Source organism: Otolemur garnettii, unplaced genomic scaffold, assembly GCF_000181295.1.
Source record: "Otolemur garnettii isolate 467f Iridium unplaced genomic scaffold, OtoGar3 scaffold00008, whole genome shotgun sequence".
NCBI lineage: Eukaryota > Metazoa > Chordata > Mammalia > Primates > Galagidae > Otolemur > Otolemur garnettii.
This window is the reverse complement of record NW_003852403.1, coordinates 39,241,024-39,266,047: the sequence shown is the minus strand read 5'-3', so window position 1 is coordinate 39,266,047 and position 25,024 is coordinate 39,241,024. Positions and strand designations below refer to the sequence as shown.

The 25,024-nt window shown below is 41.6% G+C and overlaps 1 protein-coding gene across 1 annotated transcript in view; it reads right to left on the bottom strand.

Annotated features, from left to right (window-relative positions):
* The window catches only part of PLCE1 (phospholipase C epsilon 1), a 273,612-nt gene that overhangs the window by 131,445 nt on the left and 117,143 nt on the right, over positions 1-25,024 (bottom strand). The window contains exon 3 of the mRNA XM_023509556.1: positions 12,472-12,788. Coding sequence (XP_023365324.1) covers positions 12,472-12,788 — 317 coding nt within the window. The remainder of the gene's footprint in view (positions 1-12,471; positions 12,789-25,024) is intronic.

The window sequence follows — 25,024 nt, the reverse complement described above, 5'->3', positions numbered from 1 at the left end:
TTTTTTTTTTTGTAGAGATGACCCTTACTATGTTGCTCAGGCTAGTCTTGAACTCCTGGCTTCAAGCATTTCTCCCACCGCAACCTCCCAAAATGCTATGATTACAGGCATGAGCCATCTCTCCCAGTGCTCCTTCATTTCTTTAATTGTGGCATTTCCCATGAGAAGTATTTATTTTGCAACTAGATGCAATATTAGGTGTACAGCAATATAACAGAGACTTTGGGCTTTGGGATCACGGAAACCCGAGTTTTGTCTGGGCTTAGACACTTTCTAGCCATGTGATACTGGGCAAATGATACAGCCTTTCTCAATTTCAGTTTTTTAATTTGTAAAATAAAACTATGATTCCTTTTAGGTTTCTGTGAAAACTAAATGAGATTAGGTACATAAAGTGTTTGACACAGTACCCAGGGGGAGGCACAGAACTGACAGTAGCTCCATCACTAATTTTTTCATCATCATCATCATCATATAAAGAAATGGAAAGAAAATGACATCAAGTTGTTAATTGTCAAATTATATTTTTTTCTTTCTTTTTATAGGGTAATTTGACTTGGATACAACTATGCTTCATAATTTTAGGAAGTGACTTCACAGAGTATCTCAAGTTATCTTAAAGACAAAATGGAGAAACATTTGTTGATGACTGTAGAGTCAGGAGAATCACATTTAGCTTAAAACATATTTTGTAAAGTGGGGATTAATGGTTCAAGGCCAGTTGATAAACAGTGTCTGGTAATGTGCTGTAAGGCTATTCATTCCTATTTGATCTGACATTTGAATCTGAATAAATATAGTATATGACACACATTTACAAAACCTGAATATAAAAAAATCAGGAGTGGCAGTTAATTCCATACATGGCTGAATTAAAATTCAAAATTATTTTGATTGGCTTAACTGGCCTAAATTAAAATTTATTAGACTTAAGTATAAAATATTATACTTATGAAAGAAAACAGCAAACACAACAAACTATGCACAGAGAACAGATAAGCTCAATTGCTGTTTGTAGGCTAAAAGCCTAGGGGCCTTAGCTGACCACAAGCTGGGCAAATAATCAGATATACCTGATGGAAAAAAGTCATCACTTTAGCAGGCATTAAGAGCAGGAGAATAAGTCAACTGCAAGAAGGGAACCTTCCAGAAAAGATTAGGGAGCCTACATTTTACATATGAAAAAATAATGTAAGTTTTAAAAATATGGGACTATCCAGACTCAAGAGAATCAAACCAAAGGAAGACATAATTTGTATTATTCCTCTGGGGAATGACAGGTACAATTTATAAGGAGGAAGATTTCAGTTTGGTTTAAGAAAGAATTTTAAAACAAATCGAGCTCCATCATCATAACAGGCTTGTTGAAATGGAGCTAAGTCCATTTTTTAAATTTTTATAAAAGCTGGGCAAGAAGCTACAAGGGAGGGACCCCTACATTTGGTGAATGATGTGAGTCCATAGCATTTCTTCAAAACATTATCAAAGCTAAAGTTCTTAACTGTGTCTGGCAAAGTCTTCCCAACTTGTAGGGCTCTGAAGCCTTTGGCATGCAGTCTGTGTCTCTCCCTAGGCACGAATCATACTGGTTACCATTTACTGAGAACCTATCCTGTTCTCATTTTATATACATTATCTTAAATGTCTCCATAACCATCAGAAGTCAATAACATTGTCCCATTTTATAGAAGAGAAATATGAATCTGAAACTGGATAAAATTACCCCATTTTGTAGATGAGTAACCCAGAGCAGGTAGTGTCCAGGGTACTATATTAAGTGGTGAACCCCGACTCATACCCAGACTTAATGATGAATAGTTCTCTTTCCATTAACCCACATTTCTTCTCACACATTAGTTAATGCTTGGCATTGCTTTTTTCTTCCATGTGTATATTTGTTCAATATTTTATGTCTTATATGTTTTTTTTTTTTTTTTTTTTTTACACAGAATGTTACTCTGTCACTCTGGCAAGAGTGCTGGGGCATCATAGCTCACAGCAATCTGAGATTCTTGCTCAGGCAATCCTCTTGCCTCAACCTCCTGAGTAGCTGGGACTACAGAGACCTGCCACCATGCTTGGCTAGTTTTCTATATTTTTAGCAGAGGTGGGTTCTCATTCTTGCTCACGCTGATCTCGAACTCCTGATCTCAAGCAATCCACTTGCCTTGGCCTCCCAGAGTGCTAGGATTACAGGTGTGGGCACTGCAGCTGGACTGTCTTATATGTCTTGAACTAAGTCAGAAATTCTTTGAACAAAGGACCATGTCTTGCTTTTCTTTGTATTTCTACTAGCACCTATTTCAGTAAATAATTGTGTATATCAATTAGCATTATTCATGAAATATCAATTTACTGAGCATCTTCCAGATAGTTGCCACTTTGCAAAGAACCAAAGATACAGCAAAGAACAAGTCAGATAAGTTTCTAGTCTAGAGATGAAAAAAAAATAAGACAAACAAGTCAATGACTTCCCTGACTTTGGAGCTAGGACATAATCAAGAGAAGGCAGCTGCTGAGGTACGACCCAGGAAAAGAGGGTCTTGGGTGGGGGAATAGCAACTCCAGAAGCTGTGTGGAGAAAACCAGCTTAGTGTGTCCAGGGAACAGTATGAAGGTCTGTGCTGCAGCAAAATCATCCAGGGTCTTGTCATTTTGGGTTTTTGATTCAGATGCTGCTGAGTGGAGAATGGATTACAGGGTATATCCGCATGAAGCAGGAGCAGGACTGGAGGGAGTGGCGGGTGGCAGGCTCTAGCCTGGCTTAGCCGAGGAGTGGGCAAATTCATGATGTGATTTGTAAGCAGAGCAGATGGGATTGCTGAATATGTTGGAGGTTTAGAGAAAGAGGGAACATCAAAGATGACACACAGGTGGTTGGCCTGAGCCCCTGGGTTGATGCTGAAGCTGCTGAGATGAGAAGGATGGCTGGGCTGCGTGGGGTGAGTGGAGACGATGCCGGTAGTATGTGCAGGGGAGAGAGAAGTCAACAGGTCTGTTCTGGCCATGTTGGGAATGCTTTAGACCTGACCATTATATAAGCTCTGCGAGGCAGGGGCTTTGTCTGTCTGGATCGTGCTGTATCCCCAGTGCACAAAACAGCAGTTAGTATATAAGTTGTTACCTCAAATCTTGTTGACTGAAGAAAGCCAAAGGGAGGCATTGAGAAGGCAATTGAATTTATAGATGTTTAAATCTTTTGGGCAAATGCAAATCCTTGGCAAAGCATAAATACATTCCTCCTTGGTTCTCACATGTGCAAAGATTTTTAAGATTTCAAAGTGCTAAATTAAACATCCTAATGGGGTCAGTTAATGGAGTTCTGGAGAAAGACTCAGGCTCTGACTAAGCTTACCTGGTTTTTCCCATAGGGTTCAGGGTCATTTAAGTGACCTATCTGACAGCAAAGAACATGTGCCTTGAGCTGCTGCCCTGCTCCAGAGTCAAGTTTACTATTTCTAATAATAATAATACTGCTCAAATATGACAAAAATTCTTATTTTGCTATTTATTAATTTCTACTGGATTCATTATTACTTCTATCAGTGTCAGGACTGGTATCCAATAAGTTAATGGCTTTGATGATTATCTTTCTGGGCTGCTCAAATCCTAAAGATATGATGTGAGCTTTTAGAATGATAGCTAAGAAAATTAAGTTAGCCTTTCGTAGTAATGAAATAGGATATCAACACTTTCAAAACCAAGTCCTCCACTGCAGGACTGTGACCAAACACTGAAAAAAAATACAGAAAGAAGAAGGAAGAAAAGAAAGAAGAATTAAAAGTTCAAAGGAAAGAAGAAAAAGGAAGGGAGGGAGAGTAAACAATCTACCACATTTATTTAAATTTATTTCAAATAATTTGTAATTATCTGTTATCTACACTAAGGGATGACCTCAACCCTTGTGTCCTCAGATAGCAGAAAGGCAAGTAGAGGAACAGCACGTGAGGCCTCCCTCGGAGGGCCTTAATCCCATTCACAGGGAGGAGCCCTCATGGCCTAATCACCTCTTAAAGACCTTCCCTCTTGGAGGCACCTGTAGCTCAGTGGGTAGGGCACCGGTCACATACACTGAGGCTGGCAAGTTCGAACCCAGCCAGGGCCAGCTAAAATCAACAATGACAACTGCAACAAAAAAATAGCTGGTTGTTGTGGCGGGTGCCTGTAGTCCCAGCTACTTGGGAGGCTGAGGCAAGAGAATCACATAAGCCCAAGAGTTTGAAGTTGCTGTGAGCTGTGACACCACAGCACTCTACTGAGGCTGACATAGTGAGACTCTGTCTCAAAGAAAACAAGCAACCCCCCCCCAAACCCCTCCCTTCTTGATACCATCACATTAGCTGAACATGAATTCCAGCCACACGTTAGAGGCATGAATTTCATGCAAATTAGAAATAAACTGGAGGAATAGTATAGCAGAGGTGATATAATCAAGAGATAAAGATTAATAAAATAATGTAAAATTTGGATTTTTCTGAATCTCACATTCTCAGGCATTTAGTACTTAACGCAGACCTTAGACCTGAGATGGGAACTTGAAAAGCCAAAAATCCACCTTGTGCCTGGTGCTGTGGAAATGACAACTTATCCCTAATGCTCTAATATTCTCAGGCATCTTGAGAAGCTGTAGTCTTCCCCATCTCAAGGGCCACAGACTCCAGATTCAAAGGAGATGCCACATTTTCAATATCAGAAAGTGAGCACATGGGTTACAGTCAACAAGGAGGAGGATTCTGCATGATGAACTCATAAAGAACGTATGAATCCTACTGTGAAGAAAATGGTTTCATTCAGAGTAAGAGAACCAAGTTCAAGCAAAAAGCCTCCTTCAACTTGTGATTCAAGAGTAAGAGCCCAAGTAGATGAGCCGAGAACACTGGCTCTAGAAACCAGAATGCCTGGTTTGAACTTGAGCTCTGAAGCCACAGATCATTTACTGAGTTTTTGCATCTGTTAAGTGAAGGTGATCATCAAAATGATATTTAATAAAATAATAATGGAATTTATTATCATTAGCTATTCTAAAGATGCAGTTATTTTGGTGGGTTTTGGTAACATGGAATCATTGCTGTGTCTTTGGCCCCTGTTCAGTGCTTTACACCTATTCTCTCTCTCCACCTATCATTGGAGGTAGGTACATTACCATCTTAAAGGAAAGGTGAGAGAGTGGGTAGTTGACTTGAGGTCACAAAACTAGGAATGGTGGATCAGTCCAGCAAGGCAGCCGGACTCCAGAGCTGCACCTGAGTGATGACGCACCATCACACTCTCCCTATTTCTCAGCTCCACCGTTTACTGTGTGTTTCTGTGGGTGAGGACAGTCCCATGGGTGCTGATTGCCGGCAACCATGAAACATGATTTGCCATTGATCAGCTCTAGGATGGACGCGCTACTTACAAATAATCTTGTGCTTTATAAGAGTGCTGCCCTGCACAGCTGAGTGTCTGTGGTTTATTTGCCTACTGAATTTTTTAGTGCACAAATTTCTGGGGTAGAGCATCTGTTACCTCGGAAACATGCACTGAAGCGTTCCTGGGTTAGAATGCAACATCTGCTCTCAGAGATGCGCCTCCGGGGGACACGTGCTTTGTCAAGGAGAAATCTGGTTCCGCAAAGTGAGCTCAAGTTTTCCTTCTCCTGAGGGGGCTTTATCAGCAATTTACCCTCGAGTGTTCAGATCTGAGGAAGACAGTTTATATAGCAGCCCTAAACAGATGATTTGCTTGGCTGTCTGTGTTTATTAATATAAAAACAGAGAAAGCGTTGATGGAAACTTTTCTTAACATGGTTGAATATATAAATTCAAAAATGATATTTTTTTCTAAACCAATCAAGTGGAGGCACATGATGGACAGGAGGGCACTATCCTCCCCCTACATTATCATAGTCCATCCTTTCTGCTTTCTGCGCTGTCATGGTCTTTCCTTAGCTCTGATCAGACAGAGTTTAGATGCCGGAATCTGACAAAGGTATTGCCATCACTTATGAAGTATATGTAAGGGATTCTGTCTTAAAATACTTCGCTTAAACAGCTCTTCTCTGGCCAGATGGTTTATTTATTCTTACCATTCTGTCCCGAGGACTTAAGCTGCCCTGTGACATTTTTTATAGAGGAGGTGCCTTTGAATCGTTGAACTGACATCTGTTAACACGTACCAAACGAAAGGAACAAGCAACAACTGAGTGTCACATTGGGCTGCCCAAATTTGTGAGGCTGCAGGAAGCTGATTGATGAATGCCCAGACTGACCACACAGAAGCAGGGTGAGGAAAAGACACCAGGGGTGTGGAGCCAAGCCAAGTCCTGCAGAGGCTGCTGGGTCCCAGGGTAACTGTGGGTCTCAATCCAGGCTCATGACTGATCCTTGGACCAGTTGGTACAAAAGAAGCACCCAGATGAGAGGTCTTGCCAAGAACCATGTGACAAGCAAAAATTGGCCTCTCGGGACACAGGAAAAGGTGAACCTGAAAGTCACTTGAAAGTCACTTCCCAGCCAGAGATAGCAAATGTCTATCAAACGAAAGGGCAGTCGGCAGGGGTGTGGGCAGCGACAGGTGATAGACAATGGTCCTGGGATGTGAGACCCTGCAGACCCACTGTGGCTCTGCACCAGGAAGAGTTCCAACCCCAGAGATCATCACTGGGTGAACGACAGGGTGAGAGCAGAGGCTGTACTGAAGAGACAGGAGATCTGAGAACCAGTAACTCAGAACTGTGAGTCCAGAACCTTCCTTGCTCACTCCATGTTCCACTACAGCACTTCCTGAGAAAAAGGGGACATAGTGGCACGGGTTGGGGGGCGGCATAAGGAGGCACCTCAATCCCTCTCTGTCTCTCTTCTCTGCTGCATGTGTTAAAGTACATAATCTCTTTGGTAGAATTAATGCCTTAGGTAAAATAAATGCCTTTTGGTCCCTCCTAGAAAAGATAAATTGCTTGGGAATTTATTCTAAGAGGAATAAAAAAATAAGATCAAAAGCAATGTGGGCTAGAGGTATAAGCTGGAGAGAGGAAGAAAGGGAGGGGAATGAAGAACCATACCACTTCACAGGGTCAAAGCAAGAGACTCTGTGGGTGGCCAGGAAGTGAGGCTGCTCTCGCCCTGAAAGGAGAGAGAGAGAACACTGGGGTTTGGGAACTTTAGGTCAAGAATATGACTACAGAGAGGTGTTCAGATTAGGAGGGTTCAGGAAGACCCGTCTTTCAAACTAAGCAAAGCCCATCCCAGTGCAGAGCTTGACTGCCACTTCCTTGGCCACTGACTCCTCGCACAAGGTTCTGTTTTGTTTTTTCCCAAAGATATAAAGAAACTGCCTTTAAGAAGCTTCCCTAGTGTGCGCCACAGCCGAACAGGGCTGGGGAAAAGGGAATGGGGAGAAACACCGCTTCTAAGCCACAATCCAAACTGATGTTAAAGGATTTATCTCCCGGCCTTCTTTAATGTAAGCGAAACCTTTTCAGTTATTTCATGGTCATACTTTGAGTTGCATTTTAAACATACTTTCCTAAGAACGAACATTATGCAACATTGCCTGAGAGGCATCAGGAATTTTCTTCCCTTTCCCCATATTATAGGTAAGTCGTTGTGCAGAGAGCTGTTAGAACATGGAAACTTCTGGGCAGTGCCTGTGGCTCAAAGGAGTAGGGCGCTGGTCCCATATACTGGAGGTGGTGGGTTCAAACCTGACCCTGGCCAAATAAATAAACAAATACATAAAAGGAATGTGGAAACTTCTAGCTTATAAGCATGTTCTGCTAGTAATCAGGAGCAAACTATTTCCCCTAAACCATGAGTGTCGCTTGTGACAAAACCTGTGTGGTTATTCTCTCGTTTGGACTGTCTTCTCTTCCCTGAGATTGTCCCTTCCTATTCCTCCTGGCCCTCAAACCCCAGTCTCAACTGCCAAAGCTCAGCAGAATAAGCTCTGCTCACCACCTGGACACCTTAGCCCACACTGTCGATGCCACTGCACTTGCTTTCTGCCTTTTTGGGTAGTTATTTGTACCAATGCCTGGTAGATTCTGGCAGCTGCAGACGGTTATTTACTTTCCTTAGTCCATATCCATCACAGTGCCTGCTTCTAAGAAGTGCTGAACAAATGGTAACTGAATGGCTGAATAAACGTATGTGCTTCTCCCTTAAGTGACCAGCACTCCTGCCATGAAGCCAATGTTCTCTTTCTTGTCTTTGAGATCCTATAATGCTTCAAGGAATAGACATCTTCCTTTCACTGAGAAAAGTGTATTTATTTTGTGTCTCCAATTTTTACAGAACCAAAGAATGGGCTAGTAATGTTGTCAACTTTCATTATATATTGTTTATTTCTTATTTAAAAAAATGTGTTTGGCACATCAATGGAAAAACAAAAAGAAGGCTAGTGCATAGTAGGTGCTCAATAACTGTCTGGAGTGAATGCCTGAATGAGAGAGTGATGGCAGAAGTCTAAATAATAGAAAATTGGGTAAAAATGGAAACATAAAGAGTAGTGGAAGGATAGATGCACAGAAGATTTAGGAAAGTGGAAAGAGACAGAGGGTAAGGGGAAAGGAGAACCAAGGCTAATTACGTTTGAAAATTGCAGTTCTGGTACTACAGACTTGAACTTGATAATTTAACATGTAGAGTGGCAGTTGGACGAGAAGAAATAGACTTTGAACACATATAGATTCAGATTCTGATATCCAGTTTGCTGCTGTGTGACTTTGGACAGATGACTCAACCTCTCTGAGTTCATTGTTTTTGTGTGTGTTTTTTTAACTATGTATTTTTGATTATTTTTAGATTTACAGTAAAGTTGCCAAAAATAATACATAAAGTTCCCGTATACCCTTCATCCAGCTTTCCCTAATGTTAACATTTTTCATAATCATAGTACAATTCTCAAATTGAAATTGATGCAGTAATACTAACTGAACTATAAGCCTTAGTGGAGTTTCCCTAGTTTTTCCGTCACTCTTTTTTCCTAGTCCAGGATCCAGTGGGGTCCCTCATTGCATTTAGTTGTCATATCTCCTTGTCCCCTCTAGTCTTTGACAGTTCCTTAGTTGTTTCTCACCTTTCAGGACCTTGACGCTTTTGAAGAGCAAAATGTCCTTCAACTTGGGGTTTCCTGATATGTATATGTACATATTTTTCATTATTAGATTTAGATTATGCATTTTTGGCAAGAACATCATAGAGCTTTGATTTTCAACCTTTTTTTAATCTCATGGCACACTTGAATTACATTGATCCAAAAAAAGAGTAAAAAAAAAGAATTTATTCTGTGCTGTGAACTTCTTTTGAAAATAATTTGATTAATGATTTTTAAAAATTTTCACTTAAGATCCTCTCATGGCACAGCAGTGTGCTGGCACACGGGTGAACATCACTGCCCTAGAGACTTAAGATAGTCATGGCGATCTCAGTGTATCCATCCTATGAGGAGGTACAGTATGTTGATACATCTCATTCATTACTCATCATATTAACTCTGGTCACTTGGTTAAGGCAACATGTATGGGGTTTCTCCACTGTTCTGTTTTCTCTTTTTAATTAATAAATATGTTGTGGAGGCAGGGAGTTGTGGCCCACACCTGTAATCCTAGCACTTTGGGAGGTTGGGGGGGTGGATTGCTTGAGGTCAGGAGTTTGAGACCAGCCTAAGCGAAGTGAGGCCCCATGTCTAAAAATAAGCCAGGCACTGTAGCAGGTGCCTGTAGTCCCAGCTACTTGAGAGGCTGAGGCAAAAGGATCACTCAAACCGAAGAATTTGAAGTTGTTGTGAGCTATGGCACTCTACTGAGGGCAACCGAGTGAGACTCTTTCTCTAAATAAATAAATAAATAAATATCTTGGGTAGAGATGCTTTGAGACAGTACAAATATCCTATTCCTCATCATACTTAAATGTCGTGACATCACGAGTGGTTCTTGTCTGCAACAATTACCACTGTAGTATTCTAATGATGGTTTCCTATTTCCCTCATTCCTTCTACATTTATTAATTGGAATTCTTTTTTTTTTTTTGAGACAGAGCCTCAGGCTGCCCCCTGGGTTGAGTGCCAGGGCATCACAGCTCATAGCAACCTCCAACTCCTGGGCTCAAGTGAGTCTCCTGCTTCTGCCTCCCAAGTAGCTGGGACCACAGGTGCCCACCACAACGCCCAGCTATATTTTGGTTGCAGCCATCATTGTTGTTTGGTGGGCCAGGGCTAGATTTGAACCCACCACCTTAGGTGTATGTGGCTGGCACCTTAGCCACTTGAGCCACAGGTGCTGAGCCTAATTGGAATTCTTTTATAAGTAAAAGCTGTACTTTCCCCTAACCTCACCATATTGATTAATTTATATCAGCACAAACTAAAAAATGTTCATTTTATTCTACGGTCACACTCCAGCATCATCATTATTTACTTTGTTTAAAGTAACTGTTGTTTAAACTTAATTTTTTTTTGTCTGTATGACCAGAATAATGATAACTGTCATAAGGATTAAATGGAATTTAAAAATGTGAAAATGTCCAGTCCAAAGCACCCTATTAAATAAAGGTAAGCTCCTTTCCTTCCTTTTCTTTACAATATGTAAAGCCATGTTGGTTTGGAGGCAAGGCCACTTTAAATAGGTGAAAATCTGAATGTAATAATTCTCTTCTGATATGATGCAACTTTTCCACCTTATGGTATTATATAAAGCAACTAGAATGTAGTTAGCCCAGTATTGCCTAGTGGACATCATTTGGGATCTGCCTGGAATAACTATATAAGACTGATTTTTAATCAGCATACCCGTAATCTGTATGAAAATAGATGCTTGAGAATACTTGAAAACAGACTGTTCTCTTAAGTAGTCTAAGTGTTTTCCCAGAAACTTTGTTTACATTCTGAAGTTGCTTAGTTAAACTATTTTCAGAGATAGTCTAAAGCACGCCTCAACCCATCTGTGGGTTGTATCACCACTGACTTTGAATTAGTGAAATCATTGATGCATCTTTGATTCCCAAGGTTATGGCAGAGAATGGAAGAAATCCAAGTTTAATCTAAAATTAGATTTTGCAAGTTCTGGAAATTCACTTTTAAGTTCAGGTTGAATTTTTTAAAAAGACAGGAATATGGTCCTAAGGATGTGAGAGTAAATAGATCTGAATGTTTAAAATAATTCATGAAATATAGTAAAATCCACTAATAAAATTACTCAATTTACTGGAACTTTCGTTTTCCACCCCATTTTTATCAGTAAGGAAAATCAAGAACATCAGATTTATTTTACAAAACAACATTGGGCCAGTGAGGTTTGCAGGCTCTCATGTGGAGTCCCAGAAATTAGGTCTGACTTGGGTTGGGGTGGGACTAGCAATCTGCAGTTTTTTTGTTTTTTTGTTTGTTTGTTTTTTGAGACGGAGCCTCAAGCTATCCCCCTGGGTAGAGTGCCATGACATCATGCTCACAGCAACCTCCAACTCCTGGGCTCAAGCGAGTCTCCTGCCTCAGCCTCCCAAGTAGCTGGGACTACAGGCGCCCACCACAACACCTGGCCATTTTTTGGTTGCAGCCATCATTGTTGTTTGGCGGGCCCGGGCTGGGGATTCGAACCCGCCACCTTAGGTGTACGTGGCTGGCGCCTTAGCCGCTTGAGCCACAGGCGCCGAGCCGCAATCTGCAGTTTTAACAGGTACCACCCTCTAACCCCCCAACACGACGAGATGCAGGTGAGATGCAGGACACAGCAGTGGTTCAAAACTTACTCTGGGCCGATGTGAGTTAGAATCTTACAATTGCAACCTACTACTTATGCATCCTTGGGCAAATAACTTCATCTTTGTGTACCTCAGTTTCTTATTGGTAAGATGGGGCTAATGACAATATCCATCTCATAAGGCTGCTGTGAGGAGCAAATAAGTGGTGCATACTAAATGGTCAGCACAACGATAGCAGAGGGTACTGGCCATTCCTATGGATAATGAATTTCTCTTTGAAGAATGGTACTCAGGGCAGGTCTGGCTGGACAGAACCGTTTGAGTTTAGCCTCTACACTTTCTGCATTCCCTGGATGTTACTGTGGTCATGGACATTTACTACCATCATCAGGGTCTTGATTGGCCAGCTATTAAGGATGCAAAGTGAGCTGTTAGATGGGGAGCTAGACAAATGTGGCCAGGGATCGTGAGACATCCAGTGATTAGAAGCACCTATGGGAATGAGAGTGTGAATTAGGCAGGGCAATGGGGGATTGAAAATTTGGATGTCCAAAGAGAGAAGGTGAACTTGGTGAAGAAATGGAGTAGAGATAATAAGGTCAATTGCCATTAGGGTTAGGGCAAGTTGGGGTGCAATGAGGAGTCTGCATGACAATGTGGTGTCTGACTCATTGCCTGGAAAGAAACACAGCCATCAAGGAAGGGGCAACACAGAGACAGATGAGACGATGAGGAATATGCTGAAAAACACTTATTGGTGATTCAAATACCAAAAGGTCCAGAAGTGGCTTCTTACCTCATTAAATCTCACCACAAGATCTTCAAGGGCATTGTGCTCTCCATTCTGAGAGGTAAGAATTGATGCTGAGATGGATGCTCTGAGGCAGGGCAGGGACCTCTGGCACTCTGGAGCACCCAAGTTCCTGGTTAAGAAGCAAAGGTAGTCGACTGGCAGGACCCTCCGGTAAATGTTCTGCTCCTGCTCCGTCAGGATGCTGGCCACTTCCTCTGGGAACTGGATGAGGGGCTGCAGATCAATCAGTTCCTTGCTGATCCCAGCTGCACTTGAAGGGAGGGCATTGGAATTGGCCACAGACGTACCTGGTTGGCGTTCTGAAATGAAACAAAAGTCATGGTTACACCAAGGTTGGTACCACCTACAATAGATATTTACCTGAGAGCCATTCAAAATCTTGTTCCTTAGCCAAATCTCTTGCTTGGTTAATAGTTCTGTGCTATCCAGCCTTTCTGCTATCTGTCCTGCCTGTCCTCCTGCCCCACAGTGAGGTGGAGCAATTAGAGGGACTTGGTTTTCCATTTTCTGAAGCAGTGTTAGCCTACTGCATCATTCCCCAATCAGCCCACTATAACACTTGGAAGAGCACCTTTTGCTTCCTTACCTTCCTTTGCTAACCAGCAGAGTGAAAAGAATGAGGGTGGGGGTGGGGATAGCCAACTGAAATGGAAGAGGACAGAAACCAGTGGGGTGGGAAAGCCTGTACATGTGCAGGGGACCTGGGGATTCAGGGTCTCCCTGCACACAAGTTTTCAAAGGGTCACGTATGCTCTCTAATTCTCTGCCTTCAAAGACTTTGATTTCACTGAGATCTATTCGGGGATTTGGAAGAACTGAACTATCTATAAAAGGAAGGAAGGAACAGGTAACAAGAAGATGTATCTAAATAAATAAATCTTACTCCCTCCTCCACAGCTGGTAGCAAGAAATTGGCAGAGGAATGTAGAAGAGAAGGTGGCAGGTGCACGAGATAGAAACTACCAAAGAGAGAAATTCCTAGCCTTGAAATGATTCCCTTAATTAGAGATGCCAAACATGCCTTCTCTTTATTGTGATACCCTTCCAGGCTGCCTCTTTTAACTTACGGCCTGTAACTCATTCTTGTGTTTATTCACTCAACAAACTTAGAAATCTATGATTAGTCCTAGAATAGCGTTTCCCAAAGCATGATCTGGTATGTGCAAAAGAAACCAGTTTTGTGGTCAGTTGAATTGAGGAGCCGTCACATATTCATGTCACATTCTCTTCCTAGAGACAACTGTTATCCGCCCTGAACCCTTGGGCGGATACCATCCTTAACATTCAGACATCAGTATTGTGTGACTCTTTTTTAATCTCTATTGCAGAAAACTTTGGAATTATCACCTCCTCTGTCTGCAGAAAATGTCTAGTCCTTGGCATTGGTCTGGTGCCACAGTCAGCACCTTAACACGGCACCTGCCAGCTAAAGACTGTCTCGCAAGTCACCCTGACTTTCTACCATGTGTGCTTCCCAGTTCTCAACCTGGGAACGTGACCATCCATTCATTTCCTGGGCTTCTGGGCCAACATACGATGACACTGACAAGTATGCTACTGAGGGATGGGGTTATTGCTAATTTCTGCTATTTAACTCTAGCTAGGCCATCAGGGTGGCTTCAAATTTGACATGAAGTTATTGATTTTTCCCTGAACAACTCATTGTCCTCTTTTCCTTGGCAGTGTAGCTTTTCTATTTTCCTCACATTTCCAAATCCGATTTTGCTTTCCTCATAGTTGTTCAATTGTTTCCTGATTGACTATGCTGAGACATTTAAGGCCATGGGCCAGGATGGCCCTTCGGTTCAAACGCTTTGTATTTCTCCATCTCTCCCACTTTCTCTTTCTTCTCTGAAAATAGTATGTGCCTCCTCCTCTGCTCCAAGGCCCACCGAGGGTTGTGATTAAATTTGGTCTTGTCTCCTCTAGAACTTGCCTCAGTGGTTTTCTCCACCTTCAATCTTTCTTCCCACTGACTTATTTGCCTAACCAAATGTTTGGTTTCCTTTATTCTTAGCAACAAACAAATAGGACTTCCCTTCTGCTTTACACTCCAAATCCTGGCTACCATGCCCTTCATTATGTACCTTCTCTTCAGGGAAGTCCCAGCACCTGACCCCCTTCCTCTGTAAGTATGGTGACTTTATCTTCCAATCAAAAAACCAGGCCACAGGGTTTGTCCAAAACAATAAGAAAACAGAAAAATGGATACCAGGTCCATTCTGAGAGATTCTGGCTTTTTGATCATAGTATGTCTGTTGATGGTTGGGGCTCTGGTGTTCTCACCTTACCCCCCTCCCCCCCATCCTAAGCAACCCAACTGCCTTTGGAGGCTAGCTCTGAAAAGTTCTGCATGGTATTTCCTATTTAATTAAGTGAGTTGCTCCCCTTCTGGAGGAATGTGTTCAGTGACAATCTAAAAATATTAAGAGAAAGCTTTAAAGTTTGAGCAACATTGCTCTCCAGTGAGGCAAGTCTGGACTTATCCTAAACATGTTCCAGGCAAAACTTTCTTTTTCATGTCCCTGTAAAATCCACAGAGTCCAAATGATTACTTCACTTTGATTCTGAAAGGCAAGGAAGTGAGTAAGGAATTGATTCTTACCATTTTAATCCATCTTTTGGACCAAACTACCAAAAATCTACTGCAGCAAAAGAAAAGTGGGACTACCAAATGATACTTGGATCTTTCTAAGATCATATTTGAAACTAATTAAATTCAGGCACATGTTCAAATCTAGACTACATGGCCCACTCTCCAACCTTCTGAAAGTTCATGTGCTATTATAAGTGACTAGATTTCCTGAAAATTGAATCAGAATGTGGCCTGATGACAGGAACAGACTGTAGTTTTTAGATACTTATGATACATCCAGATGTATCTACTGATAATTTACATATAGTGAAGTTAGGCACACACAGGGACGCTTTTCAGAAATAACCAACTCTAAGACACAAGTTCAAACTATAGCACTATGCAGAGGAAACAAAAGGAATTCCCAAGTCTTAGGAAATGGCCAATTGCCTAATATGGAAGAGAAAAGATAATGCAATGGTATGTAAAAAACATAAGAAAAGGTGGTATGTTGGGAACTGCAGTATATTCTGATATAAATCGCCTGTTCTGGCAACAAATGACAAATCTAGTAACAGGTGGGAAACAGCAAGAAAAGAGAGCTAAAAACATCGAATAAAAAAAGGAAAGAAAACTGGTCAGTAATCCTAACAAATCTAGTGGCCCCACGTGTGTCAGCATAAGCACAATGTAGATTTTTCTCATGTAGGTTTCTGTAAAGCAGTATTACTTAGGGATTTTATATCATGGACCACAAAGAAACATCCAGAAGACTTCTCAGCACAGAATTTTCTGTTCCCCAAATTCCATACTTTTGGCAGTGTTAAAAATATTTTCACTGGGGTGGTGCCTGTGGCTCAAAGGAGCAGGGCACTGGCCCCATATACTGGAGGTGGTGGGTTCAAATCCGGCTCCAGCCAAAAACTGCAAAAAAAAAAATTTTTTTTTTCCCACTGTCCCTCGTCTTTGCTAAGCTCTAAGCTCTCCTTATTATCTTCATTTTCTTCTTCACATACCACATTGCCCAGTGCTCAGCTGTAAGTCACTCCCAGGCCTTCTTCTCTGCAACATGCACCACTCCACGATGGATTAATGACCTAGCAGTTCTGTGACCCTAATCTTTCCTCATCATCCTGGGAGCCAAGTTCACAAAGCCCCCTGGACACCATAGTTCTTCTCTCGTGAAAGCATTTTTAGAAATAAAATTATCCACTTTATTTACAATTGCTGTTTGCTCTCGGCCCCATGGTCTTAATAGTTACTCTACAGGGGGATAGGCTACTTCTCTGGACTGTTACAGCCTGGAAATCCCCACTTGCCATGAAACACAGTAACTTCAAATTCTGATTCTTTGCTCAAATAAAAGCTCCCTGTACTAAGTGCTTTATATGGATTAATTTGGGAGATAGTGTCATTATCCCTATTTTATTCATGAGAGAACAATTCGTGATCACAGAAGGTCATATAAGTAGTAAGTTGGAGAGCTGGGATTTTAGCAGGATCTAGTTGACTCCAGACTCCTGTTCCTATGAGTGACTCATGTTCCTGATCACTCAGCATATTGACGTTCTGACTTACAGATGCATCCCAAGTGATACTGAGTTAGAAAAAAGCAATTCTTGTGTTAGTTTACTTGGAGTGATCTGATAAAATTACCTCTTCCAACTCCAAGGTAAGGATTTGACCCACAGAGTGGGCAGTTCCCTTCCTTGGTCTGCCTGGCACTATCACTTCAACTACTACATTTTTTTTTTGAGACAGAGTCTCACTATGTCATCCTCAGTAGAGTGCTGTGGCATCACAGCTCACAGCAACCTCAAACTCTTGGGCTTAGGTGATTCTCTTGCCTCAGTCTCCCAAGTAGCTGGGACTACAGGCGCCCACCACAAAGCCCAGCTATTTTTTGGTTGTAACTGTCGTTGTTCGGTAAGCCAGGGCTGGGTTCGAACCCACCAGTTCTCGTGTATGTGGCTGGTGCCCTAGCTGCTGAGCTATAGGTGCTGAGCCTCGACCATTACTTTTCAACTACATAGTGACACAGCACACACACACAGAAACTCAGGTGCCCTCTCTGTTCCTTCCCCTCAGTATTTAAATCAGTATTATCCAATGCGTATTACACTGGATTTATGTGAAGCATGGTTCCTTGGTTAATAACTTGGGGAAATACTCAGTTAAACTTCCTGCTTCCCCCCCCCCCTTTTTAACTGCAGGGCTTCTCCAAGCCTTTAATAATCCCCATGAGGGGACTAAAGTACCAAAGCATATAGTAGCCCTTCTCAACCTTGTCTTTCTCTGGGTCATTTACATGGGAATTACAGTCTCTTCAAAATGTTTCCCATCACTCTTAGCACTTCTCAGGGCCTGAGGAATTTGGGGGATTGGTGCTTCCAAGAAAGCTTAGGACTTCATGTTGCTGGGCTCCTGCGTAAGGATCTAAGGTGAGAGATGGGTGGCTTTTTTAGGAAACTGTAAGTTGTTCCCCCACTGCCAAAGCCTATACTAAGACAGATAGAGCATCACTGTAGAAAATCAGAAAAGAAGCCTTATTTTCTGTAAGGTACTAGGGAAGGGGTGTCTCATAAGGAACAAAGGCAGTGGGATGATGGAAGATCAAAACTTATATGCGTCCTGGACACTTTGGGGCGGATCTAGGCATCACCTAGCTCAAGTGAGGAGAAGCCTAGGCCAAGTCTTTGCCTAAGGGATGCTGTCTGAGAAGCTAGAGGACCCCCACAGTCCTACTGCCCCAGAGACCTCTCTTCCTTCACTCCCTCCTTCTCTTCCTTCCTTCCTTCCTGGTGATCAACAACACTTGACCTTGTTTATAAGCCGCCACTCCCAGAGGCTGTCCATAAATTGTGCAGCCCAGAAATACCCAGGCAGGGCCTCTAAACTTAATGAACATTTATCCTTAGTATTTGTCCACCTAATGCCCTGGGGTACAGTGCCATTGGGCAACCCCTCCTCCAAGGTTAGTTTTTTTTTTTTTGTTTGTTTGTTTTAAATCCTTGTTCAGATTTTGATCCTATCCAAGAGCCCTGGGTTTGTAATGGAGTCCAGCAAAACCTGCCCCTTCCCATTTATTTCTGTTTTTATTATGGTCCCTATCAAAAGTAAAAGCATTCAGTCTTTCTTGCTATGCTTCATACACAAGTCTAGAGTTTATAAAATAATCTCACATAATCTCTGCATAAGGTGAGAAAGTCATGACAGGTAGGAAATGCTAATCTTATTTTTTGATAAAGCTTGAGTTAAGTTGTTACGTGACTTGCCCAAGGATCCAGCTTGTGACTGGTCAGCCCTGGAATTGGCAAAAGCTGAGAGAACCTGAAGATGCTGGCTCCTGGCCCAGTACCCTGCGTTACCCCCTAGCCGAGCCTGAGTTATTCTGGGAGTGCTCCGTGTCCAGGGTCCAGCCTTATTACCTGCTGATGCCTCTAAATGGGTTTCTGAAATGCTAAGAAGGAATTCATTCACTCATTTATCAAGTGCCTACTGTGTGCCAGGCTTTGTTTCAGGCTACACTGATGCTGGTATTTAGTGAACAAAAGCAGATCCCTATTCATACAGCACATCTTAGGAGAGGACATAATAAGCAATAAGCATGATGCATGTGATGATGCACATTGGAAGGTGATAAAAGTGCTATGCTGGATATTAAAAGAGGGCTCCAGGAGGTGGGTGGGGGAAGGCATGGTGTTACACAGCATACATTAACTGGAATGCTGTGATTCCCCCGAGTTTTTCTTCAAAAGTGATCAAAACGTTACTCTCCAAGATGCTCTTGGCTTGTTCATCCTAATCCTTTTCTACCATCTCCACAATAGCCAGTAACATAGCTCTTGCTGCCCACTATTTGTCAGCCCTTTGCATTAAGTAACGCCTTTAATTCTCACAAAGAGCCCTGTAAAGTGGGTATGATTATCCCCTTTCTACAGATGATAAAACAGAGGTCAGAGTGGTTTAGCAATTTGCCTAAGACACCCTGCTACTAAGAGATGGGGCTGGAATTTAAATCCAGTTCTGACTCCAAAGATCTATTACACTCAGCATTGAGGTATCTTCTGTGGAGGAGATGCATTCTCCTGATTTGCTGGAGTCTCTCTTTCTCTCTCACATTCACACACACACACACACACACACACACACACACAGAGCCCTCTTCTAGGTAGGGAGTGAAGTTGGCAAAATTATGCTTTATAGGAATCTGACTTTAGAAAGCATCCCGTCCCCAAGCCAGCTGAGCAAACTTATAAATTATATCCTATCAAAACCTGGGACAACTTCCATGTGGCTCTGCTTCTGACAATTTATCTTTCATTCCCATTCTCTATGGGATTGAGAATGGGCATAATCTTTCTTAGAAGGAAAAACAAAATTTTAAGTGTGCATACCCTTTGTCCAAGCAATTCCACTTATAGAATATTATTATCCAACAAATTCTTTCAAAAAATATAGACAAAATGAGGTAAATTTTTACATATTGAAGTTGAATCTTTCACAAAAAATTTAGGTGAAAAAAGAAAGATGATAACAATGGAGTATGATCCTATTAGAGGGGAAAAAATTCTATAAATGTAAGTACGTTTGCATGTCCAATATGTACCAAACTAATAATAGTATTTATGTATAGAGTTCTGTTCTGCTTAACTTGTTTGTAATGCACATGTAATAATAATCTTAAAAATAGATCAAAATGACAACTGAAAAAAAAATTCATCCAGAGAACAAAACCTCAGCATTTTGGCTCTTCAGGTTTTTTTCCCAATAAATATTGCGATATCATTTTTAAAAAGTTACTTCAAGTTTTAATTAGGGAAAAAAGTTGAAAAACTTACTGTATTTACTCTATCCCTTTCCTTTATGTGAATTAATTTTGTAGACAGTTGCTTTAAAAAAAATCAGATTCTCATTTGTACATGTAATAGTTCTTCAGTGGTATAATTCTAATAATATAAAATAAGAGCAAGAAGGACCTTGATTTCTTTTTATAAGAGATTCAGAGTCAGCTCAAAAATACTAAATCTCAGGAAGAGCTGAAAATTGCTTTCAACAGGGGAGTGATAGGTATAGAAAAAGATTAGTTAATTTATGATTTTACCTCATTATCTGTTATTGGTTTTCAAAGTAACAAAATCAATCTTGCAACAAACGTGTCTGGCTAGTCTTCAACATAAGGTGAAAAAGATGAGTTCACAAAATCAATGAAGCTTATTATTTCTAAGTCAGTATTTAAGAAAGGGGAAAAAACCAATATGTCTAGTCTACGAATTAAGACATACTCAGATATAATAATGTACGGGACAGAGGAGCTTCAGAGCAGAAAAACATCTGATAGAATTCTTATTACTGAAAAACAACTTTTGTTCCTTGATTTCCAGAAAAATATGCACTCACTGTGAAAATGTAGAAATTATAAAGAAACATAAACTAAAATAATCAATAATACTATACCTAGACATAGTCTCTTCTAATATTATTTTGTGGTAGCATTTCATATTTTCCTACAAATACATCCAGTATTTACAAAATTACAATTAGAGAATACATTTTTTTTCTAATTTAAAAAATCAAACGTTGCAGGGCACATTTCCCCAACTCTAAAACTGGTCTTGTAATTTTGATTTTTTTTTTGAGATAGAGTCTCAAGCTGTCACCCTGGGTAGAGTGCCATGGTGTCTCAGCAACCTCAAACTCTTGGGCTTAAGTGATTCTCTTGCCTCCACCTCCCAAGTAGCTGGGACTACAGGTGCCGGCCCCATGCCCGGGTTTTTTTTGGTTGTAGTTGTCATTGTTGTTTGGCAGGTCTGGGCTGGATTCGAACCCGCCAGCTTTGGTGTATGTGGCTGGTCCCCTAGCCGCTGAGCTACAGGCGTCGAAACTGTAATATTTGATTTGTAATGGCTTTGTTGTAGTCAATGTTATGTTCACAGTTTTTTACCATTATAAATAACACTGTGATAAACAATCTTGTAAATATATCTTTGTATGTGCATATTAATAACATTGAAAGAGAGAGAAATTCCCTATCCATATTGGGAAGTTTCCAGGGAGCAGTGTCTTCTCAGCAGTTCTTTTTATAGCACATTAACTAACTTTTATCAGTGATTTCTCACTGATGGTTTATCTATTTCTGATTACATTGGGTAAAAAAAAATTGAGCCAAAATTCATATGATGAGCTGTACAACGTATTCTCCTGTGGAGTGGAAACTGGTATTATTATTATAACTCAAAGTTAACAGGAGGGAAAGGCTGGAGTGTTACTGGTGCATCATTTACCCAGCTACACAGTCTGTGGTACGGCTCACCCAAGAGATACGGGTAGTTCTAGAACTGAGCTCAAGCAGGTCACCTGAGCTCCAGAGTCTGACCTGGCTGAGTTATTTAAATGTACACTAATTACCCTGAAGACATTCTGTGTGTCTATCTTATAACAGTCAATAATAATATTCATAAATAAACATAATACTACAGTGTGCCAGGAATTGCACCACACTCTGTACAGAGATCTCACTCAGCCCTTACAGCCCCTTTCTGCAGATGTTATAACACTCCATGAGGTCATTACTTCCACTAGCAGGCAGGGACACAGGGTAAGGAACTTGCTCACATTACACTGAGATCAGTGATAGAACCAGCGCACACCAGTCTGACACCAGAACCCAGCCTCCTCAAATCCACACCCTACACTGACTCTTCCTTTTAGCCTCTATCCATGACTGACAATCAGACAGTGACCGAGGCAGGACTGGGCCTGAATGCTTAAGCTGGAACCAACACACAGATCGCTGGGACGAATTTCCCACATTTCACAGATCAGAAAACCATGCCTCTGAGTAGTCTAAGTTCTCCAGGGCCATGGAGCTGACTGGTGGCAAAGCTGAGCTGGCATTCGGGGCTCCTGAAACCCAGTCCCGGGCCTTGCTCTTTACTCCACTGCCTCCTTCGTGGGGTGTGGTCAGAATCTCGGGTACTGTAAGCTCCTGGATGGAATCTACCCCAGAGGAGAAAAAACGGAGCACAGAGGAAAGTGGAGGAGTCATCAGTGAGGTCTTGGGTCTCGCACAGATGCGGGGTCTCAGCCCAGCTCGGTAACTGACTTGCCGCGTGATCTGGGTGTTCTAAACAACCATGTCATACTGATGGTGGGGAAGTTAAAACGAGAAAATGCGTGTAAATGTTTACTACATATTCAGCTCTCAATAGTCAGCCATTTTATCATCATTATTAATTCATTTGAAAGAGGAGGAAGGAATTCTGGGGCCTTTCATCTTAGAAGCCAGATGAGACTTAGTCATATATCAAACCATTTCAGGCTATGGAAACTTTTGCTTTATTTTTATAACCTGCAACTTGCACCCTCTGGTGTGGTGCCCACCATAATAAAAAGAAATTGTAAAGATCACATCTGTTCATATAAAAAGAAATGTCCATAATATCATCTTGCCACACACTGTAGGGATGGATCCTCTAATTAACCCTCTCAAAAAACACACCAAAAAACTGCCATTCTGCAGCTCTTCCCTCTGTGAAGAGAATAGTTGTGACATAAAATGTTCATATACACACACACACAGATAGATAGACCGTCTCTGCCCCCAACAGAATGAGCCTGGACCTGGGAATGGGCCTGGCATGGGGTCTGGGGCAGCTGAGATGTCCTCCTGGGCACAGTACCATGAGGCCACCAGGTCTGGTTGAGGTTGCAATTGGTGGCTTCTCCTGCTAGGAAGATTCCCAAGGGGTGGAAAAGAGTCAGGCTTTGGAAACCTGGGTGCTGGGGGAACCTGGGGTCACCGAGGGAGGGTGCTCTCCAGCAGGTGGGCTCAATGTGGGCTCCATGGCCTCCTATGGCCTGGCCACCTGGGGAATTGCAGCAGTTGCTGGAGCTGCTGTCGAGAAAGCCTGGCCTTGTGGGTCACCCACACTTGGTGTTCCTTCCAGTTGAGTGGTTCTGCCAGGGCTTCTCCGTCCTGGTGGTGGTGGGGATACTTGACCATCTCAGGGTGTTTTTCAGGCTCACCTTGCTGTTCTTCGCTGTATACAATGTGCTCCTGCTGCGGCCTCTTTGGGGGCTTTGGGGACAGTGGGAAGCTCTGGAAATGGTTAGGATCTTCCATCCTTCTCACACTTTGTCCTGAACATGAGTCAGTTTCTTTTCTCTTAATATTCATATCCCTTCTAGCTTGGCATTAGCAGCAAACCCCATCGAGATGTCAGATCAGTCTCAGAGCTATTTATGCCCATTTTATTAAAATTGAGATATAATTCACATATAATAAAATTTAGTTTTTGAAGTGTACAGTTCAGTAACCATTACTGTAATCTATTTAATTTAATTTATTGAGAGAGTCTCAGTTGCCTGGAGTTGAGTGCCATGGTATCATAGCTCACAGCAACCTCAAATTCTTGGGCTCAAGACATCCTCTTGTCTCCGCCTGCCAAGTAGCTGGGACTTTAGGTGCCCACCACAATGCCTCACTAGTTTTAGAGATGGGATCTGACTCTTGCTTATGCTGGTCTGGAACTCTTGAGCTGAAGCAATCCACCTGTCTCAACCTCCCAGAATGCTAGGATTACAGGTGCGAGCCACCATGCCCGGCCACTCTAATCAATTTTAGAACATGTGCATTGCTCCCCAAATGTGTAACACTGTACATGGCAGCAGTCTGCTCCCCATTCCTTCCTCACATTAGCAGCCTCTGATAGCCACTAATCCACTTTCAGTTCCTAGGAATTTGCTTAGACTGGACATGTCATATAATGGAATCATAGAATATGTGGTCCTTGTGACTGGCTTCTTTCTCTTAGCATAATGATTCCAAAGTTTATTAGTGCTGTAGCATTTATCAGTTCTTCATTTCTTCTTATGACCAAATAATATCCCATCATATGTATATACCACATTTTGTTTATCTGTTCATTGGTGAACATTTGGGTTGTTTACATTTTATGGCTGTTATGCATAATGTAGTTAGGAACACTTGGTTAAAATTTTTGTGTGAACCTATGTTTTCATTTCTCTTGGATATATACCTAGTAGTGGATTATTGGGCCATATGGCAGCTCCTCTGTTTGGCATCTGGAGGATGCTCAAACTGTGTTCCACAGTGGTCACACCAATTTACATTCCCACCAGCAATGTAAAGGGCTCCAGTCTTTCCGTATCCTCATCCTTGTCAACACTTTCCCCCTGCCCCCAACATTATCCATCTTGTGGGCATGAAGTAGTATTTTATTATGGTTTTGATTTGCAAATTCCTAATGATGAATGATATTGAACATCTTATGTGCTAATTGGTCATTTGTATGTCTTTTTTTAAAAAAAATTTTATTGCAAAATATTAAGGGGGTGTAAATGTTTTTGTTACATACATAGCTTTTGTAATGCCTGAGTCAGGGCTATTAGTGTGCCCATCACCCAAATAGTATTCATTCTACCCATTTGGTTTTTGCCTCTCCTGTCTTCCCCTTTTCCCCTGCTTGACTTCAATGACTTTTATTTCCCTCTGTGCACACGTTAGTTCCAATTTATCAGAGCGTACTCATGGTTTTTTTCTTCTATTCTTGAGATACTTCACTTAGGATAAGGGTCTCCAGTTCCATCCAAATTGCTGCAAAAAGCATTAATTCATCCTTTTTTATGGCGGAGTAGTATTTCATAGTATGCAAATGCCACATTTTGTTAATCCATTCACGAATTGATGGGCATTTGTGTTGATTCCAGATCTTTGCAATTGTGAACTGAGTTGCAATAAACATTCAAGTGCAGGTGTCTTTTTGATAAAATGACTTCAATTCCTTTGGGTAGATACCCATTAGTGGGATTGCTAGATTGAATGAATGGTGGTTCAGTTTTATTTATTTTATTTTTTATTTCAGATTAATAATAAGGGTACAAATGATTAGGTTACAGTGTTTGCATTTGTTAAGTAATGTCCAAGTTGTAGTTGAG